This window comes from Harpia harpyja, chromosome 3 (assembly GCF_026419915.1).
Source record: "Harpia harpyja isolate bHarHar1 chromosome 3, bHarHar1 primary haplotype, whole genome shotgun sequence".
Lineage (NCBI taxonomy): Eukaryota > Metazoa > Chordata > Aves > Accipitriformes > Accipitridae > Harpia > Harpia harpyja.
In genome coordinates, this window is record NC_068942.1 from 11,145,430 (window position 1) to 11,166,391 (window position 20,962).

The 20,962-nt window shown below is 37.5% G+C and overlaps 1 protein-coding gene and 1 long non-coding RNA gene across 4 annotated transcripts in view; one reads left to right on the forward strand and one right to left on the reverse strand.

Moving 5' to 3' along the window:
- The window catches only part of CRYBG1 (crystallin beta-gamma domain containing 1), a 68,897-nt gene extending 49,413 nt beyond the window's left edge, over window positions 1-19,484 (reverse strand). For 2 of the 3 annotated variants that reach the window (XM_052781395.1, XM_052781397.1), the window contains exon 1: window positions 19,365-19,484. In XM_052781395.1, the coding sequence (XP_052637355.1) occupies window positions 19,365-19,400 (36 nt within the window). In that variant the 5' untranslated portion in view covers window positions 19,401-19,484. Of the gene's footprint in view, window positions 1-3,580; window positions 3,777-19,364 lie in introns of those variants that run through there. The other variant, XM_052781396.1, reaches the window with a different exon arrangement.
- LOC128139265 (uncharacterized) lies at window positions 1,883-20,212 on the forward strand. The gene is made up of 3 exons (XR_008234294.1): window positions 1,883-2,143; window positions 8,062-8,153; window positions 20,078-20,212. It is a non-coding gene; the product is annotated as an uncharacterized LOC128139265 (long non-coding RNA).
- Window positions 20,213-20,962: the final 750 nt, after the last annotated feature.

Below are 20,962 nucleotides of genomic sequence, written 5' to 3' on the forward strand. Positions count from 1 at the left end.
AATGCAGCCCAATTACTATCTAATTTCTTGATTCTACGTATGTGTTGCCAGTACTAACTAATTATAGGGAAGGGATAAGGAGACAGTAATGAACATTACTAGCTAAAAAAAGCAAAAATATGAAATTTTCAGGAACACTTAAAGCAAGCCAATAAGGAATGAGTGACACTAATTCCTCTGAAAATTCGTAAGAACTACAAGTATGAGGAAGATGCCTATATTGTTCATATTAAAAACTGGTGAAACTCCAAAATAGGGGAAATTTAACTTCATTATGATGTCAATCTGCATATTAATGTTTGGATGTAAAACAGCTGTCAGTCCTCTAAATTAGTTGGGATTACATTATCAACCTGACAGTCATTATTACACTTGCAGTCAAGCATTGGGTTTGCAAGATTACGCTTGGAAAAAATTAGCTATTTGAACTGTGGATCTGGATTTCTCTCTTCCCAGCAGCTGATTTTCATAAAGTCCATGGGAACTTAATTATCTTTGAGACGTCTCCCCCTTTCAAATGTAGTTTGAACTGTCCAACAAGTTCAAAAGGTGCTGGATGGAAGGGAGGAGGGACAGCCAGCCAGTCCAGTCACATAAGCCTTGTTTCCTCAGGGAACTAGGCTAAAGATTTTTTCTTGATCTTGAAATAGCTGCCCTATGTAAACTGTTTTGAAGTAATTTCTTCATACAAAGTACCTTAATTATATACAGCTCTTTCAAAACACATAAAAGGCCAGGTACTTGCCCTGAAGAGCTTGTATTTTTAACTCAGATAAATGTAGGTGAGCCAGTATTGCCAGTGCAAGAGGGCACAGAGACGGAGCTTCTCAAGAGGCTCTAAAGTGGGGCCCAGCCTGACAGAGCGCAGCACAGGAATGCTTGATTTCCAGGGCACAGCACTGAAATGTTTGATTTTCAGAAGGCAAGAAGTATCCTTGCTCTACAGATCAGGCTTCTTCAACGTGCTTCTGCTCAAGCATTCTTACCCTTGAGACATTAGCCGTTTCAGAAATTCCTGATCAAAGGCGTTGGCAACTAAAAAAACCAGAGGACTTGCCTACCCATTCCTCGGACAGCATGGAGGAAGCCGTTTCAAGTACACTGCGTGAATCTTTAAAGCGGTGTCTAATCTGAAAGCAAAACGCCGCCTTCTTAACCAAGAAATGTAAATCTTGTTTGTATTTATATTCATACCTGTTTATGTTAGCATTAAAATATTTCCTCTGTTTTTGGCTGGGTTTTTTTCTCATTAGGTAACGTAAGATGCCACAGCCAAACCCCTAATTTAACAATGTAATTAAACATGTGCTTTGCTGGTCTCCAGTGGAGAGAAAGCATAAGCAACTGTGATTTGTTGAATCAGAACTTCAGGCTGTGTCTCAAGGGATCAATTGGATGTTATTTTCTTAGATTAGTTCATCTGAGTCAGTTGAACATGACTGAAAACACTTCTTAGAGCGCACATTATAGGAAAAAGTAGTATTTTTACTAGTCATTAGCAACTTTGTGGTAACTAATAGGTGGTAATATGTAGTGTGGACGGTTCTGTAATTTAAACATTTATTTGCTAGCACATATTCACCTTCAGAGGGGAAAAAAAGCAACAAACAATATTTAGTGAAGAGTAAGTTTGAGCTTTATCATTCACTAGAAGGTCATAAATAATTGGATTTCAAGTAACACGGAAACCTCTGAGACCCTTCTACCTTGAACAATTCTTATAATGTAGGACCCTTCTAAGGTCACTCTGGAACACCAGTAACTTTGGGCATCTTTAAATCACAGTATCGGAGTTCACACAACCATGAGAAACAGAAAGCCTCAGAGTTCTAGCAGTCATGTGATATCCCAAAAAGTGCATTAGCCAAAAACATTTAAATAAATAAACTACTACTCTTCAGGCTCTAGCATTCTGCAGCGACTGAGACTCAAATATTCAGCACTAGCAGTGCCAGGCTTTGTTAGGCTGAAAATTCATCTGGAGTATTGCTGGCACAATGTGCTGTAAAATTATTAGTAGGAAAACTAGAAGGAAGGATGTACAAATCAAAGCTAAGAGAGGAAAGTCTGAGAAGCACAAGACCCACTCAAGTCCCTGTTTCAAGTCCTAGAGAGAGAAGATTTCATACTGCTTCTCCTACAGGTGAGTGCCCTAACTACTGGCGGGGGGGGGGGGGGGGGGGGGGAGGAGTTGTAGACGGAAATAAAGGCTTGCTGCTTTTGCTTGTGTTTTTAAATAAAAAAGCATGGGAAAAAATTATACAAAGCATTTGACCTGAAACAGGGGTTTTTGTGATTCACTGAGGGGAAAAAAAAGCAATTATATTTCAAGTTAACCTAAATAATTTCTAAACTTAACCAGTTACCTTGCTGTCAGTCAACTAGATTTGAATTACTTCAATTCACTATAATAATTTTTCCTTGTTTATGCTGACCCTTCACAAAGCCACAAAAGAGGGGTTACTATTATGAAAAGTACAACCGACATTACATTAACCCACACACTGCCGCCTTCTGAATACCAAGAGTTTGGCATATGCACGTTAAACTTTTTTAGCATTTCTTTTAAATATCTCAGATTCCACGTTGACAGTGTCCTCTTCAGAGGCAGAGAAAGAAATACACTTTAAATTTAACAGGTCCACTCGAGCACGGAATTTACTCCCTGCTTCTTCCAGCCCTTTGCCTGCTACACTTACAGAGGATATAAACAGCAAAGGCTGGATTTTAAAAAAACTCAGCTTTACCTGAGCTCTGTATAAAGGGAATGTAGCTATCTAGATTGGGGAATTTAACTGAATAACCAAGGAGCAATAAATGTAAGACTGTTGAGCAGAGTGAAGTGAAACAATCATAAGTTTTCTTAATAGTCATATTTTTCCACACACTGTTTATATTTTCTATTTTCTTCTAACAATATTTTAGCAAAGCAGTTCATGTCTTCAAGAGAACAGGACCTATCTGCTTCCAATTTATTTTTTCACTGTAAAACTAAATTTTTAGTTCAAACGTACACCGAAAATTGACCATTTTGCAACAGCATATAGACTAATGAGAATACTAAGCCTGCATGTTTAACTGAATTTTTGAAAAGAAATAATCAGTTCAAGAAGCACAGATATAAGTGTAAATCCCATATTATTTCTTAGGTGCCAAACACAGAGATTTAGATATTAGATGTATCAAAAAACCCCAGCAAAACTGAAAGAAGCAAATCATGCAAAATCAAATAAATAGAAATCTTTCGAAAAAGCTCAGGAAAGACCAAGAAGCATAAATAAAAATTGAACAGATCCTTACATGAGTATTTAGGGAAGGAGGTTGATAAAAAAGAACAGGCATGTCAGAAAAGGCATGCCTGCTCCCATCTCCTCTTCCCCAGAGCTAGTTATTTCCATATACTAAAATCTTTACCCCCTCCCCTTCTGTCAACAGCAGCATCTGTCAGTTAAAGAGACGCTCTATAAAACTAATGGAGATCCGTTGATTTTATCATTTTAAAGTATTAATCATGTATTAACCCAAAGATTTCTGGTGGGGTTTAAAGAGGGAAAAAAAAAGAGACTGCTGTTTGCCTTACCATGATGATGATAATTCTTTTTGCTGTTTACAGAAGAATAAACAAACTATGGTGTGTGAGATGCAGTCCTGTGTGTCATTAACCAAACCCTTTTTCTTTGCAATCCTCCCACGCTTTAACCCCTTCTTTCTTCTGGCAGCACTCAGTTAAAAACAAGCAAAAAAGGAAGTAGTATCTGACTTGAGCCTTTCCAACTGATAAGTCATTTGGCACACAAATTATAACTATGAAAGGGACTCAATTAGAGGATAGGAGAAAGGGCTGCAGAAGGGTGGCAGCAAGTCCTTCAGAAAGCACCTCTACAGAAGCAGAGAACCTGTTGCAAAGAACTCTGAAGTTAGTGTTGGGCAAATGCCTTACGTGCATTAATTAACATGCAATACTAGGACGTAGATATGCAACAGTAGGAAAAAATACACCACACACGTTGGTTCTCACAAACTTGATTAGTGTTTTCTGACCCACATTTAAGATGGCTAAAGAAAAAAAAAATCCTCGTGCCTTTATTCAGCAAGAGATTGATTTATGCAGGCATCCTTGGTTCTTCGGCTTCCTGAGTTGGTATATTAAATCTGTATTTTTCTAGCAAGTCGTGGAAAAATGATACTAAAAAGCAATTTGAAAAAGCAGAACACAAGCAGCACCAAAAGTAGGAACAGGGATCATTCAACACTGAAGAACTGAGAGAATATTTAAACTCTCCTGAACTTGGAAGACTTCCAGAAATAAAATTGTATGCAAAAAATAGCATTAACATATATTATTGTACTTGTAACTCTTTGTGTTTCAGTGTAAGAGAAAGTGAGAAAGTTTGATATGAGTTAGCCTCACATCTTTGCCTTTGAGATTTCGAGTCTTGCTGGGTCAGAGCTGTATCACTAGGTAATCTCAGTGTAAAGATTCAGCGAGACATCACCTCTTTTGAAGCAAAAAGCAAAAATAAACATATATTATCTGTGTTTTGTTCTAAGAGACAGGAACTTGAAAGTACTGTTTGTGTTGAGCAATAGAGGATAAATGACAAAACCATTTTGGAGGGAAATAGAGGGGCTTGGAAGTCTTTTAGGTCTACCTAACCAGAAGCCACAACTAATAAATATAACACCTTTCCTTTTTCCAATTCTGAACGCAATTCAGAATGATAAAGAATCTGTTACATAAGTGGTTTTGCATTTACTAGGTCTCTTTCTTCTAGGTTTGTAGGTCTCTTCTGTTTTGTGAGAGTGTACAGTGTCCTGTCACTAACTCTAAATGGTGTATATTGGAAGTATAGATTTAACATAAGTTGTCTAATTTAGGTCTATAGCTCACTGTAACACTTCCCAATTCCTTTTAGTTTAAGTATTTATGTATAATTACTGGAGATAAGAAATAGGATTCTTTTGCTGCACATCTAAAAGTGTCTGTATGACAGACTAAGCTATAAATCTCTGGAAATCAGCTCACTCTTAGGCACCATCAATCATGATCTCTTCCCCTTGCTTTCACGCAAAATTGTTGCTGTCAGTAGGAGCTCCACAGTCTTCAAAGTATATGACATTTGAAAAAGTCTTGCAGCATTTCAGAGCACATGCAAGAATTTCATAAAAGCATCAGTAAATTCCCAGAGCAACCCAAAATCAGGTACTATGACAAAGACTGATAGTTTTCACTAATACTACTGAGCTTACAGTCAAACACAAACTGCTGGTTAGGTCAGCTAAAAATGCACAAGTGACAACTCATTGTGTTTTCCATTATGCATTGTTCTCATCTAAGAAAAAATATTTTAAGTAGCAATCTGGGTTTATTTCTTTGCTAAGCACTTAGATACAGTAAAACTGATATATATTCCCAGAAGAGAAATTATGCACACTGAAAACACCTTTGAAATCAGACTGTGGAAATTGTATTAAAACTGTCAGACTCATTGTAATCCTTGGATCTCATTCCAGATACTGTAATCCGTCTCCTCAAGACTATTTATACATTTTAACATTAAATGATTATGGGACAAAGAGGAAATAATCCTAAGGAGCCACATATATTATTAGTCTTTGCCAAACACGGCACTGATGTGGCTACTCTGTGCTGGCTAACTAAGCTGGCTCCTCCTGGGCTAGCTTGGGCATCTCTACATGATTCTGCATACATATAGCTCAAGAGCAAGGCAGGATTTCTAATACGCTCCTGTGCCCAGTCTTTCTTGTTAGCTAGCTGTAAGTGCTCAGCAGATGAAGGATGTAGATTGCCTCACTCTCTGCTTGCACTAGGTAGGAAACCTAGGTCCTTACCTGCAGTTTTAATTCAGTCTAGGGAAAATATGCCTAGGAGTTAGTTTAACTAACTAAATCACCTAAGTGTTTTAGTCCTTCAGCAGCTCTAGTTCTAGATACCTAAAAGTAACTTGTTAATGTAATTTAGAAAACTAGGATTCTTTTCATTGGGTAAAGCAGATAGTCTGAAACTATAAATGGAAAAACTAAAAGCCTTTTGCTGGCAACATGAGGACTTTCCCCAGATCAGGCACAGTAGAAGATAGGCTGTCACAGGCATACAGAGGCAGAAAGCCATCCTTCTGAGCACTGTGTTGTTAATGTGAGACTGTAAAACTGCAAAAGAATAAAGACAGTAAACAAGCTGCAAATTGGACTGCTAATCTGACCAAAGCCAAATTTCATAAACAACAAAGTGAACTGCATGTTTGACATGCTTGCTTTGGGAAGTTGATGTGATGGTCCTGAAACAGGAAAAAATTACTGTATGTTTATGACTCTGAAAACCACTTAGTAGGATGAAAAATGACAATATTTAATCAAAGTGTATTTAAACATGAAATTAATAGAATCTCTTTTCTCCACAGAAATTCTCATTAAATAGATAAAAATCACGCAATGTAACTTCTATTACACATTATGCCAAGGTACCATTTGGTACCTTTAAACAAACAGAACCTTTCAACTGAAATGTGTCTCAAGTCAACCCCCCAACATGAAGGCAGCCAACATATCAGCTGCTTTGGAAAATTTGGGCTTGATAGTCCAAAGAGCTTCAAAGAGCCCTTCTGTAAAATGTATAATGAAGTGTTTATACCCCTTGATAACTTCTTTGATGTACAGATTTTTCATCATGTACAGATGAAGAGTATTAAGCACAAGGAACTATTATTACTAAAATACCTTATCCTGACTTTATAAAAATGGCTGGACATCTCATTTTACATTTGAATTACAATGTTATAATTTAGCATTTATTCTAAATAACAGTGTTCACCTAAGGCTTATTATAATAATTATTACAGAGAATTGCCTTGTTATTAATTAGAATAAACTTTGTAAAACCAGAACAGAGAAGATAGGAATGACTCAAGACCCATTGGTTCCCTGCAGTGCAGTGGGCATAAATTAAATCAAGTGGAATAGTCTTGCAAACTCTTTGCTCTTAATCCCACGATTACATCAGTATCGCCTAATATTTACCATTAAGCAAGAGAAACTTCTAAGAGAAAATGTTTTAATGAAATGCATTTATATTCTTAGGTGTGTTTATTTTATGCTCCGAACAGAGCTAATTAGCATATAAAACATTAAAATAAACAATACATGTCTGTCCAGAGAACAGATACATTATTACTTCTGAAGAAAAGGGGAGATGTATGTTTTCCTGCTATTACAGATACATTATTACAGACATGTTGCATTATCCTACTGTGCACCCCAACTACCAAATGTTAGCTGCTAAAGAGATATAACTACAACAGCATTTAAATCTCACTACTGTTACTGGTGGATAATTGGATGAAAGTTCAAATTCCTACCTGGCATTCTTAAAAAAAATTCAGGTCTTACTTCTAAACACTTATTTTGTTGATTAACAATAATGCAACAGGGAACTGGATCAAACTGGATGAAGCTATACTGTTCAGAAATATCAGCATTTCCAGGAAATGTCAAGAAATACACAGGATTATTGATTCTGCACTTGAATTTCTGAATAAGACTTTACTTTGGGCAAAGGCCAACCCAACATATTCTAGGATTGGCTTTGGTGTCTGTGGCTTAGAACAAGAGACATTACAAAGGTACTTTTAAAGCTAACCCTTAAAAGCATCATGATTAACCAAGCACAGTTTTAACTACAACAGTTCTAGTGTTGGGCTTAAACTATTTTAAATCCTTTCTAAATAAAATCTGTTAAAAACACTCCATTAGCAACTCACTTTGCTTAAGTGTACTGCATTATTTGTCAGTGCTTCAGAATATAGGACGGAACTGGTTGTCTACCATTAAAACCTGGTAGATGACAACTGCTTCCTGCACATAGAAGGCAGGCGTGTGTCTCCTCTCGCGTTCCTACTCTACCACTTCCCTCCCACGCCTTCTTGGCACCTGGTGGGAAGGGGGTGGGAAGACAAATCTCTGCCACTCTGTATGGTTTTCCTCTAGCTACCTAACCCTTTCGTCTAGAAGTGACTCCTGTCTTTTGTCTCTGCTGCAACTCAGGCTTTCCAAGCCAGCTGCATGATGAACCTGACAAGTCTCTTCAGTTTCCCAGCTGCGCACAAGGCTCTGAACAGCAGCCAGCAAGAAGCAGGGTGAGCTTCTGTTTCACTGGGTGGCCACTTAGAAAAAAACCCTCACAAACTGTCTATACCTTTTGCATGTTTGGAAAGTGGTTTTCTTTTTCAGGTCCAAGAGTCAGAAATTGATCTGATAAAAATTAAGTCTTACATGCCAAAGAAAAAACATACCTTCAGCATTCCCAGAAGCAAAACAATCAAAACTCCCCTGGAGAAGGGGGAAGGGGAATATCCAGAATTACCACTGATAAGCCTTCTAAAATCACAAGTTTCTCTAGATGAAATACAAAAAAGTAAACAGATCTTGATGTTCTTTTTATCTAAATCCTGGTTGCTAAACTTTTACAGTGTAGTTTGTTCAGATTTTTCAGACTTTTCAAAAGCTACACTTTTCAATCCCTATTTTCCTTCTAGACAATTACTCACTTTTCCAGCAAATATACTCTAGAAATCAAATTGGTAAAATGAAAAGAAAAAAAAAAAAAAGAGGAGGGGAATTGTAAAGATGGGAGAGGAAAAGAGGCTGTATTTTTATTTGCACGTCATAAGGTATAATTTAGAGGAAATTACGATATCAAGTCCCATTATAAAAAAGCAATGTTTGTAGAACAAAACATTATATTCTATTTAAATCCTTAGCTATTGTTTGCAACCACAACAAACTCAAAACTTACCTGTTGAAATGTTACCCACTGTGATTTTGAAAATTGTATGAACAATGCTAGTCTGTAGGAATGGTAGATTTCTTTTAGAATCTCTAAATCTTACTCAAACAGTAGTTTAGGCAATTCTTTATTAAAGGGGATCATGCTTTGCTTTTGTAGATCTTGAGCCATGGCAGATCGAGTGCTTGTTTTAAAGGGATGAGTGAAGGAGCATTCCAGCTTATTCACTATAATTCAGTTCTCAAGAGAACAAAACTAGAAAGATGAAGTTTTTCATGACTACCCTTTGCAAACCCATTATTACACTGCAGCTGGAACTACAGAGCAATAAATTACACATATATGTATATATATATACACATTCTTAATTGTCATATGCTTTATATAGTGTATAAAGTGGCAAAAGCCTGGTCAGGAGGAATGAACTATTACTAAAAGCTTTGTGTCGCAACCTTCTCAGATCTGAGGGTGCACAGGTGTACTGTGCATATGCTGAGCTACCTGGTCACGTAGCATGGCAAAATGGAAATAGGGTCACACCCAAGGAGAAAGCACAGCTAGCTGCCAAGGTCCTGAAAACCATTCCAACGCATTGCACAAGTGTGGAAGTGGTACAAGAAAAGAATGATGCAAAACAGTCTACAGCTCTCCACACAGATCACTGCACAGTAGCCTACCGTGGAGGCCAGAAGCAAACCCCTGGTGATTCAAAGAGCAACTTCACAGGACTGTACTCACCAAGGGAAAGAGAAGGGAGGAGTATGCCCTTTGGGAAGAAGGCAGTATAGTGCCTGGTGTCATCCTAAGAAATAGTGACATACTAGCATGAGCAACACCAGTGAAATGCTGAAATGCTATGTAGCTAGATGTTTGGCATGATGATACACAAAGGTGGGGCAGATAAAGGATGGCCACTGATAATATTGGACTGCCTGGTGCACACTCCCATGTCACCATTACCAGACTCACTACATAGTGTCCATGCTGGATCATTGACGACAGACCTCCTTAACACTTTGCAATGCATGAATGGTCCATTGCCTTCCCCGAGCAATGCCACGCTGAGTATATGGCTATCCACATTATCTCACTCGTGCAAAGTGCAGTATTGTGCCAGTTTGATAGACCTTTTATTTTGTCACTGCTTGGGGGACAGTAGATTATTCAGCAATCCAGCCCTGAAGACCTCAGCACTATCACATTCCTGGACCATTGCTCTTGTGACTGTATTTTAAGCCATCACTAACCCTCCCAAACAGAAACACATTTTCAGCCATTGCATCCTCTAAATTTGTTCACAGTGTTACATGGAGCATGCAAAAACTTAAGATGAAATTCAATTCCAAACATAGCTCAACATGAAGACTATGCAGGATGCAAGTCCAATGTAAAGTTGGATATAGCCTTTTTATAAATCTCCTGCATCAAGGTGGATGTGTTGAACTGCTTGGAAGGAGAGTTCTCCAAGTGACATCTGTCTTAAGCTGCCAGCCAAGAGTAAATAAATGTTAAGCTGTCTGATACATGTTACGGTTTGGGTTCTTTTTAAACTGCATGTAAAAAATCCCAACAATTTCCTCAATAAGCTTTGTAAGTACTTGAAAGATGTCTATCAGAAAAAGAATTTACTGGTATTCCCACTCTGCCTCAAAATTATTTATATTCTAAAGGGGTGGAGGGAACCTTCTTGACTCGGTACATCCATTGCCATCTTGAATGCCAATGTGTTAAGACTACAAGACAGGTATCTCTTGCACCAATATTCCTGGAGCTATGTTCCTTCTATGAAAATGCTAAGTAACTCCATGCCATCTTCCCTCCTGTCCTTTGTACTTCTCCAAGGCCCATGTTAGCTGTCAGCTGTAGTCCTGTACACCTACAGCTTAAACACTCTCGTGCTAAACCCCTCACCAAAAAGCAGCAGAAATACAAGAGAGAAAGATGTTTTCAAGGGCTCTCTGAACCAGCCATAAGAACAGGACATAACCTAGATGTTATTTTTAGGAAATAAGAAAGTTGGTGTCTTAAGCCAGGTTGGAGATAGCAAAATGAAACCCTTTTTAAGTTAATACTGAAATGAAACTGTGGTTCAAATGGGGATAAGAAGAATAATGAGCTGGGACTATGGAAAAAAGTAGACTGACAAGGAAATAGCAATGATGCCATCAGTCTAGTCAGCAGAATGGTATTTTATTAAGAGAAGTAATTTTCTTGAGCAATACTCAGAGAGGTTCTGTCATGGATAACTGAGAACCTCTCTTGTGCTGTCATTAGCCATAAATTTGCAGACTTTTTGGAAGATAAAAGGATGAGCAGGTCTTCTGTGAGCTGCATTACAAAGCCAAATCATAATAACCAGATAGTTTTATAGCGGACCTGATGTCCAAGCTTTTTGACATTGGGACTTCTCAGAATTTTGGTCTCTGCCTACACAGTAAGTGCAACTGTGCATGTATAACTAGCTGCTGGATTCTTCCGTCTTCGTTATTAACAAATGCGGCTGAATTGAGGGCACCTGGCATTTTCTTCTATGAAAGAAGCACAGTTTTGTATCCAGAGCATCTCTACTGCAACGCTACGGATGTTTGCTGTGTCCTGGGAAATCTGGGCAGAATGATGCTTAACCAAAGGTAGACAGATCAATCATGTTAGAAAGCAAATTCTATGATGAATGGCACATTCTTCTGGGGATGCAGTTACCAGAACTGTAGTTCTTTAACCAGAGACATAAAATAAACCAGACTTACAGTAGAATCCTAGAAAAGCATAAACCTGGTATCAGGTAACTGAAATAATTTAAATGACAGAAACAGCTTATTCTGTCTTCTGAATACTCCTACTTACATTTTTGGGTTTGCTTTCTTTCCTACATGCTGTGAATTTAATCTATAAACAATTAATTGTTCTTGCTTTGGTGTTTTGGCTTGCTTTGGTTTTTTTGGCTTGCTTTGGTGCAATCTTTTCGGTCTCTCTTCTTCAGTATCCCTCGTCCCCTCTCTCTCCTCCTATCGAGGCCTTGACAAAGAACAGATACAGATAAAGCAATGGACGTGCAATATTACAGCCCAAAAGCAAAAGTGCTTGATGTACACAAATTCAGATCACATTTTTTTTTTCTTTAAAGCAGACATGATATCTAAGTTCTGTCAGCCTGAGAAGCATTGTCAATAGTGACTTACAACTATGGATGGCTGTCCCAGTGTTCTCATTCAGCATTCCTACAGGTCCAACAGTACCCATGCGCTATTTAAAGTAAATTACTTGTATGGGGGCTCTGCTACTTCTACAGTTTTTAGTGTCAATGTTGATAAACATTTATATTAAAAGATAGCACCTTAAGTTATTAAAACTGAAAGAATAACAAAAACATAGTTCAGTCCTCTGCTGTTATTTAGTACTGTTTCTTTAGGAAGAGCTGGCCTACATGTGGGTTCTTGCTAGCAGGTGGTATTACACAAAGACTATCTGTACATGCTGGGGCCAGTTTTGCTTTCTTCCCATGATTCTGAGCATCCCTTTCTGTCAAACATACTTATGGTAGTCTACACTGTCATTATGTCTCTGTAGACCATGCTCTTAAATATTCTCCCAATGGAAAGCACTATAATTGAAGCTATCTTCCAGTTATTCCCCCTGTACTTCGTGGGTTTTAACATTTTACCATATCATTTCATGTTACTGGTTTATGACACTACTCGCCAAATGTGTAGACAAGTAATTTAAGATACAGTGGCTTCTTGGAGCACAAGTGTTTGTGGGAGTCATCACTGTGACTTAAGTGGTCAGCATTTAAATTCTGTCCCAGTTCTGTATTTTCTGGCCTCCATGATGATTTCAGTACGATTTAAATTCTGTTTGCTTCTAATTGGTTGTGGTGGTGTTGTGTTTTTAATTATGAATTGCATATTTATCAACTAAATAATTCTGAAAGAATATTTCAGTATTAATCATCTCAAACTATTGCAAAACATAGCATGACTCAGAGCTAAACAACCTATAAAAACTTTAAAAGTTTCAAGGACAGAGCAAATTAAATATTTGCTAAGTGTCTAAATCCTTTGTCAACCATGTAAGAAATGCTGGCAGGGCCAGGACAAAATGAGGCATTCTTTTTCCCTTCCCTCATCTCTCCACCCTACTCAACTGGTTTGGTTTGAAAATTTGATTACTTGCCACCCTCCCCCCCCCCCCCCCCGCCATGAATTTCAAAGTAAAGATTTCAGTGTTCTTCTCCTATTAACATCACTTTCTTGCCCAAACCACAGCATGGTTGCAGCCCAAGAATAGGAACAAATAGCGTAGATAGGATAAAAGAAAAAAAGCAACTTAGATAAACTATTACAACATTCTCATATTTTCCTAGACATTTTAAACCACAAGAAGGAATTACTGTGTTGGCCAACACAATAACTTCTTATTAAAATCCTTATTAGAAGCCATACAGACAATGAATAATGTAGCTATTCTGAATGTTGTCAAAGAGCTCTCGTGATCCATGCTTCATCACGTTTATCTTTTTCCATTCTCTCTACATACCGTTCTCTTCAATTCATACAAATACATCAGGACAGCAATCCCAAATCCATGGTTTACAGATAACATCCCCCAAACTTTCTTCAATTCATACATACTTTATCCATACATACGTTATTCATACATACATTATCCACACAAATATATCTGTATACATCTATATATATAAATGTAAATAAAATTCATATGTATATTCCACCCTATAAAAATCTCTATTGCTGTACTTTTTGATTGATCTAAACTGAAGAAATTTATTTCTTCAGATTTCCCATAAATTAGTGCACTAGAGGCACATGACATGTAGGTGACTCTCATAAGCAGACCTGGCTATTTAAAGAGGTTAAAAGTTATGCTTTAAAATTTAAAACATGGGAGGCTACTCTGTCCTCTGCAGGAATGACAATGGGGAGCAATGTGATTAAAAAGTAGCCCTACCGGATTGAGCACAAGCATGACTAACCGAAAAGGGAGGAAGTGAATGGCAGCTTTTTGTGGGGATTATCAAGAGATTTTGAATCTCTCTGTCTAGTAACAAGGGGGGAATTCCTGGTGGAAAAAAAAAAAGGAAGAAAAGAAAGAAAAAAGGAAAGGAAAATGATTCAGTTTGCTAAGCCTGGGAGGGAGGTACAAAGTGCAACCCTTACTTCAGGGGAAACAAGTCACACTTGGGGGAGGAGGGTGACAGTAGCAATGAACTGTCTGCGCTGAACACGTGCTATCAGTGAGGCCAAAACCCAACGCAAGTGACCCTTGCTGGATTTCCCACACGAGGAATGACAGTGATTTTACCAGGTAAAGAACACAATAGTTACACTGAAGAGGAGAACAAACCCCCAACAGATCAAAGGGCATTATATTATACAGAAGTTGAGCGTAAGTGTAGTTAAGCAGATAGAAACTCTGGCAAGAATTCAGATGTCCAGCACAGCACTGTGCAAGCTTTTCTCCAGGTTTTTTTTCAGGTAATACAATAAAACTTTGTCCCGCTGCAACATTTAATTAGCTGGAAAGGTATAACCTCTTCCAAACAGTTGAGGACCCATCCAGATTTTAAAACAAAACAAAACAAAACCAAGAACAAGCCCACCCCCCTGCCCTACCTAGGCCCCTTTTAGATGACTACCTTGCTACACCTGCCATTCACCTCAAAAGAAAAAAATCTTATAGCATCATGTAATTTCCCCTTCCTTTTTCCCCTTCAGTCTTCGCACAAGGCAGGTTAGTGCTCTCCTGAAATTGGTTGGGTTTTTTCCTCCTTTGAGAAAACCTACACCAGCAAATGTTCTCAGCCCCTGCATGACTCACTTCATAGGACTTTGGCTACAAGGTTTTGTTTAGCTTTCTGATTCCAAGCTGGAGAATGATTCCTTCTCTTCTTTCGGTCTCAAGTTTTGGGAGGAGATCGGTTAACCACTGGAAGGCCTTATCTATTAAAAATTGTGGTGAACCTTAAGGCAAAGACTTGTTCTCCCCGGGGCAGGCTCCTCTCACCTATCCACAAACTGATAATTTTGTTGTCTGTTACTTTGGAAAGTGGTTCACCTGCTTTCTCATTCACTTGGTATTGCAAGTTTATCAAATGGCAGTATAAAATGTTTTGTTTCTACAATTTAAATAATTCTGGGAGGTGATTTTGTAACCCCATGGGATCCCAAACAGACTTTAGATTTTGTTATTTCTTGAGAAAATAAAGCACTGTAAGGAGAAGCAGTATGAGGACCTGGGCTGGATGTCTTGCTAACATTTCTCTGAGCAAGGCAGAAATGAAATTAAAGCCGCAGATGAGGAATCCTAAGCTGAAAATACCCTAGACCTTGATGAGCTATCATCTTGAAAGATGAGTTAAAAGAGCAGGAGGAATTAGGGATCTGCATATCTGCTGTCTCAGGAATACGGCAAAGGCAGTGATAGAATAAAATCATTTAATCCAGTAATTTGACAGAGAATCAAAATGGGCTTCCACAGCCACACCTGGGTGTAAGAAGTACTCCACCCAGTTTCCTTCATTAAATATTCATGTCATAGGACTGAATCTTTGTGTGAAAGGCAGTGGCTGTGTTCAGGTAGCAAGTAGGTGTGAGAACTCTTATCTAGATGGAGAATCCTGAGAAACCTTTAGACAGGTACCTGGTTATAGGTCTGAAAATATGACTAATCAACACCTGAATATAAGAGGAGTGACAGCATTAGAGCACATAGACGTGACTTAGAAAAAACCTCTTTAGACCTATCTCACATGGAATTTTAAAGTCTAGATTTTTTGTGATCATTATTCCTAGTGCACAGGAAATGTATAAATAATGAAGGATTAAGAACTTTCTTTTCATTCACTCATTTTACTATTAGCAGAAGCCAATTTAAATTTGAAATTGTTCTCTACAGGAATAAATGCCTTTCAGCTTAACTACATGGAAACCTATCAGCTTAAAGCCTATTTGTCTTTAACTACATAATTTAAGGTCATTTGAGTTTGCCATATCACAGTTAGGACTCCTTCTCAATTGGTATTAGTATTTTGTCACTGTTGAAGCTGTGTGACTCCAAAATATACATGAATCTGTGATTTGGTCCTCAAATGGAATTATTATTTATTCAAAGAGAACAGAATGAATCAAACATTCAGGAAGTTGTTTCTTCATTCATAGTGAGAACACTGGCCACATTTTTTCATTAATTAAACAGTCTTAAAGAAACTAAAAAAACAGTCATAAAATTATGGCCACAGCTATCTACTTCATGTAGTATAGGTTATATGACAGGTCAAATAATCTTCAATGTGGATCTGCATAGACATTCTAAATATAAACAGGAATCTAATCAAGCTATTTTGCCTTCATTTGCAAACAAACTCAAAGACACCAAATACTACTTCTCTTTAGCTCCACTGAGCAAAACTGGATTGTGTAAATATAATCAGGAATGCAATACATTATTTGAGAAAAGGAAAAGGAATAAGCTGAGTTTTGGAAACCCAGAAACAGAGTATTTTGCAGAACTGACATCTAGAAATTACTTCTGGGTTTTTTTATTATTTAACAGTGTGTTACTGAACTTCTATTTGCCAAAATACCAAAAGAGAAACTGCTAACCTTCATTTTCATAAAACAAATGTTTTGCACATTAAATAGTACAGGACTAGAAGAGTTAAGAAAATGAAATGTATATTTAAATTTGTATGATTTATTAATTTCTCATAAATCTAGTTACCTCCAGTGGTTTAATAAACATATGCTATTTATATATTTGATAAGAGCACTTTAAAATCTCTCTTTCATTGTTATGTACCTGACATTTTCATTTGTTCAAATCAGAAGCTTACAATAAAACAAAGTGATAAATGCCAGACGGCCTTGCAAAGGGAAAAAAAGTGGAAATCTTTGTACAGAACTAGAAGTACATCTGAATCAGCATCAGAGGTATTTGGTGAGAAAGCAATATTGATATAGAAGGATGTTGCTTTTTTCCTAAAATGATGTAGTGAGAGGAAATATTTTTGCGTTATAATTTGGGCAACACAACATTTACTCACTGAGCAACACTATCAAACAAATTATTTTAAACATTTTTTAATTTCCTGCTGTTTTACCACCACTATTTATGAAAGTCAAACAAAAAGAAACAAAGTTGCAATGTGTATCAAGAACAGTTGCTGTGAAGTACAGAAATGGGTTAAGATGAAGATTTGTTAAACAATCCTGGAAGAAGATGAAAGGGGAAAAACAGGGTATAATATGATACAAGTTTATTATACATTAGTTAATTGGGTGGAGAGAAGACTGTTTTTTGATCAAGCAAGGGAAGCATCCAAAAGGACAGAACCTGACGGCTTTAATTACTTCTTGGAATTAATTTTTTTTTTTCTGTTGGAAAAGAAATACAAGACAGAGACAGTCCAACAAGTTCTTGGAATATGCTGGGGACAGCTTTTTCTTCAGAAGGTGAAGAAAGCCATTAAGGGAGTGGCTATTTTAGATCTTCTGCTGACTAGTAGGCACAAACTGGCTGAGAGTGGAAGGGAATTTAGGTGAAAGTGAACTCCATCATTTAATGATCACTACTACAAAAAGGAAAGGGAAAGCAGCAAAATAAAACTACTTTTTTTTTTTCCAGAAAACAAAACCAAATGTTAACAAGCTCCAGAGACTGATAAGCAAGGTTTCTTAGAAGACTGTTTAATTAATAAAAGAATGCAGAAGAGCTTGACTGTTTTAGTCATTGTTGGAGTCAGCTCTTAATTATCCAAGGTAAAGGGAATAACCTAAATTAGGCAAAAACAGAGGATAATACAAATTAGGCTGTGTAAACTGGTCTGCAAGACTCTACTTAGTACATTCACCTTTGAAAGGCTTATGAACAGATTTCCATAGCGAGAACAGCAACAGAGCCTGGTGCAAACATCTTATGTTCTGTTTCATGCACCGTTTTCTACTGCTCTCCCGCAAGAAATGCTGAGGGAAGGCAGGGCTTCATTAAATCCCAATCCCCATAAACCATCTATCATCAGCAGGTGACTCTATATTATTACACACATTAGCAGATTATCCCAATACAGAAGAAACTGCCAAATTCACACCCACACCTCCCAACACCCACACCCCCCAATACCCACCCCCCCACACACACAATTTCCTTGATTTTTATGATTTATCTAACAATCAGACCTTTGTGTTATGCATCAAAGTATAAAATGAAGTGGCCTGCTCTGATACTCTTTTAGATGCTTCATTTAAAGGCTTTTAAATGTTCTTAGTACAAATGGTTTGATTGGTTCCAAGTTAGAGGAATAACACCCCAACAGTTTAACTTAGCTGTAAGTATGAACAATTTATTCCAAAAGAAGAACAAAATGCCAACTAAGAGCTCACTAAATAACAGCTGAATTCTGCCATTCTTAAATTTCCACTGAAAAAATCAAACATGTACTTGCTTTTCTAGGAGAAGTCCTTGCAAGGAGTTAATACACAAGTCCATCCAAGACAGCAATAGGGTGAACAGCAATTTTTTCTTTTGGAAAGCTAATTCCCCAGCTAGCTTTACTGAAACAGAAATGTCACCCCACCACAGTACTGCACCATTTTGCTGTTTCGTAGCTGTGAAGAACTGAGCTCTTTTTGTAGGCATGTTTCTACAGTATCAACAGAACTAAGATGCTGAGTGAGACCACAAGGGATGTTTGGGGTTTATATTATTTGTGTATTCAACTAAAGACCAATGAGTCTTTTCCAAAGGCTCCATATAGAAATTAGTAGATGAGATTTGCTGGCTTGAGATGACTAGACAATAAATTTGTTTTAAAGACAGAATATTTTAAGCCCTCATCTAATATATTCAGATGAATATTAGTTCCACGACGAAGAAAAAAGCAACTTTTTCAATTACTGGCCTGCTGTGTACTTTTGTTAATGTGGAAAAAAAGTATTTCTCTCTCCATGGAAAGATTACAGTAGAGACAAGAATGGCATTACACAACCTTGTCTGCAATCTTAAATTAAGTTCTCACATTATAACAGAAGTAATTAGCATTTTCCCTAGCTTGCCTCCATGCAGTAGTACTGCTGCCAAGCAAATGAGTAACACTACATGAGCTAAATGAACACTAGAAAACAAATGCATAGACATTTCTCCTTCTCTGGAATAAAACTTAACGTAGAAAACAGTACAGGTTAAGTGAGAAACTGCAAAAGAGTAGGTGCTGTTCCTGTATTATTTTGGCTGATATATATTTTATGAACAAAAGGAAAAAGACATATGGTTTGTGAGAGCATGTGGAAGATCTCCTCAAGCCATTTCCTTTGTTGGCTCTTCATGCCAGCTATAGTCATTATGTACCTTCCTTATTTCCGTATAAGATATTAATTTGAAAATTTTCCAGTACTTCAAACACAGGTCTTTTAAAGGAAGATTACAATTATACCTAGTATTAAATTCTGTTTTCAGAATAGTCATCTTCTTTATGATATATGTAAGTGTGTGTGTATATACGTATATATATATTTTATGTAAACACACATACTTAGTTTTCTCTTACCTTTCTAAGTGCTGCTGGTAATGAGGCAGTAGACATTGATATCGCTGGAAGAACATAGGAGTGTGGACAGATTACTGATGGTATTTGGTCTTCTTGAATAGTATAGCGTCTGCCTGATATATCATAGTACCTGAAAGGAGAGTAAACATTGTTCAATTAATATATCCTAGTGAAATAAAGTCTAATCTACTATCTGCTGTATTTCTCGACAAAACACACTAAGCTGTTTTCTCCTGTTGTAGTGGTTCCGGGCCTCCAGTACTTCTAAAGTTTACTGCTTTATTTTAGCCAAACTACTTGCTCCTCTTATTAGACATTAATTCATCCCACCTGCTTTAGCTACCTGAAACTCTAATTTGACAGCTTTTTCCCGATAACAGAACAACCGAAAACTGAATACAATATTCAGCAGGATAACCATATCAGACCCACAAGGCAGAAAAATTAGTTATCTTACGTCACTCTACCGCTACAGACACTGCAGATTACAACATCTGGGGTTTATAGTTCCACATTACATCACATGTTCTGTTCACCTTCCTTCTGGAAGCTGTCTCAGTAAAGAAACAGTTGAATTCTCAAAACAGAAGGTCATTTATTGGGAAGATGCTGTCACAATGAAAGCGTATACAATCTTTAAAACAACACATTAATTTTTAGCAAGTCAGTCCTAAAGCTTAACAGACCTAATTTTGCTTATGTTTATTCTGCAGGGTCAACTTTGAAATTCTGAATCCAAAGAACATGGAAAAGTTCACCTAGTCTGCTCCAAAGACAGAAATAAAATAGTAAAAACTGACCAACTTATACCATCTCTTTCATTTCACTGTCTGAAAAATCAAAGTAGCAAGAATATAGAATTCTCTGAAGATATGGTTTCATTAAAAAGGTTGATAAAAATGACATTTTATATATTTAGTCCTTTAGATGATTCAGCAATTAGTTAAAATCCAGCTTTTAAAAAAATTATGTATTTTGATATTTTTATTTCAGAATTGGACTGTATTTTTCATAGGATCATAGGACAATTCTGGTTGGAAGGGACCCCAGGAGATCTCTGGTCCAACGTCCTGCCCGAAGCAGGGTCAGCTATGGAACCACACCAGATTGCTCGGGGCTTTAACCAGTCAACTCTTGAAAACATGCAAGGATGGAGACATCACAACCTCTCTGGGCAATGGTGAAAATGTCTCCCCTTACATCCAGTCTGAATCCCTCCTTTCTCAGTTTTTGCCTGTTGTCTCTTGTCCTCCCACCATGCACCACTGTGAAGAGTCTGGGTCTGTCTTCTTGGTGACCACCACACACGTACTGGGGGGCCTCCAGGCCCCTCATCACCCCCCAGAACTGCCTCTTCCCCCAGACTGAACAAGCTCCAATTCTCCATCTTCTCCTCACAGGGCAAGTGCAGCCTCACAGGCAACCCCTGACTATGCTGGTGGCCATCCGATGAACTCACCCCAGTTTGAAACACTGAGAGATCTTTCGGCAGAAAATACCCTCACCAAATATTTTGCTTTCAGCAGAGAAAAAAATCTCAAAAAGTTTTGGTTTTGTTTTGTCCTTAAAATATGCATATTTTCCATTTCAGTTGGATC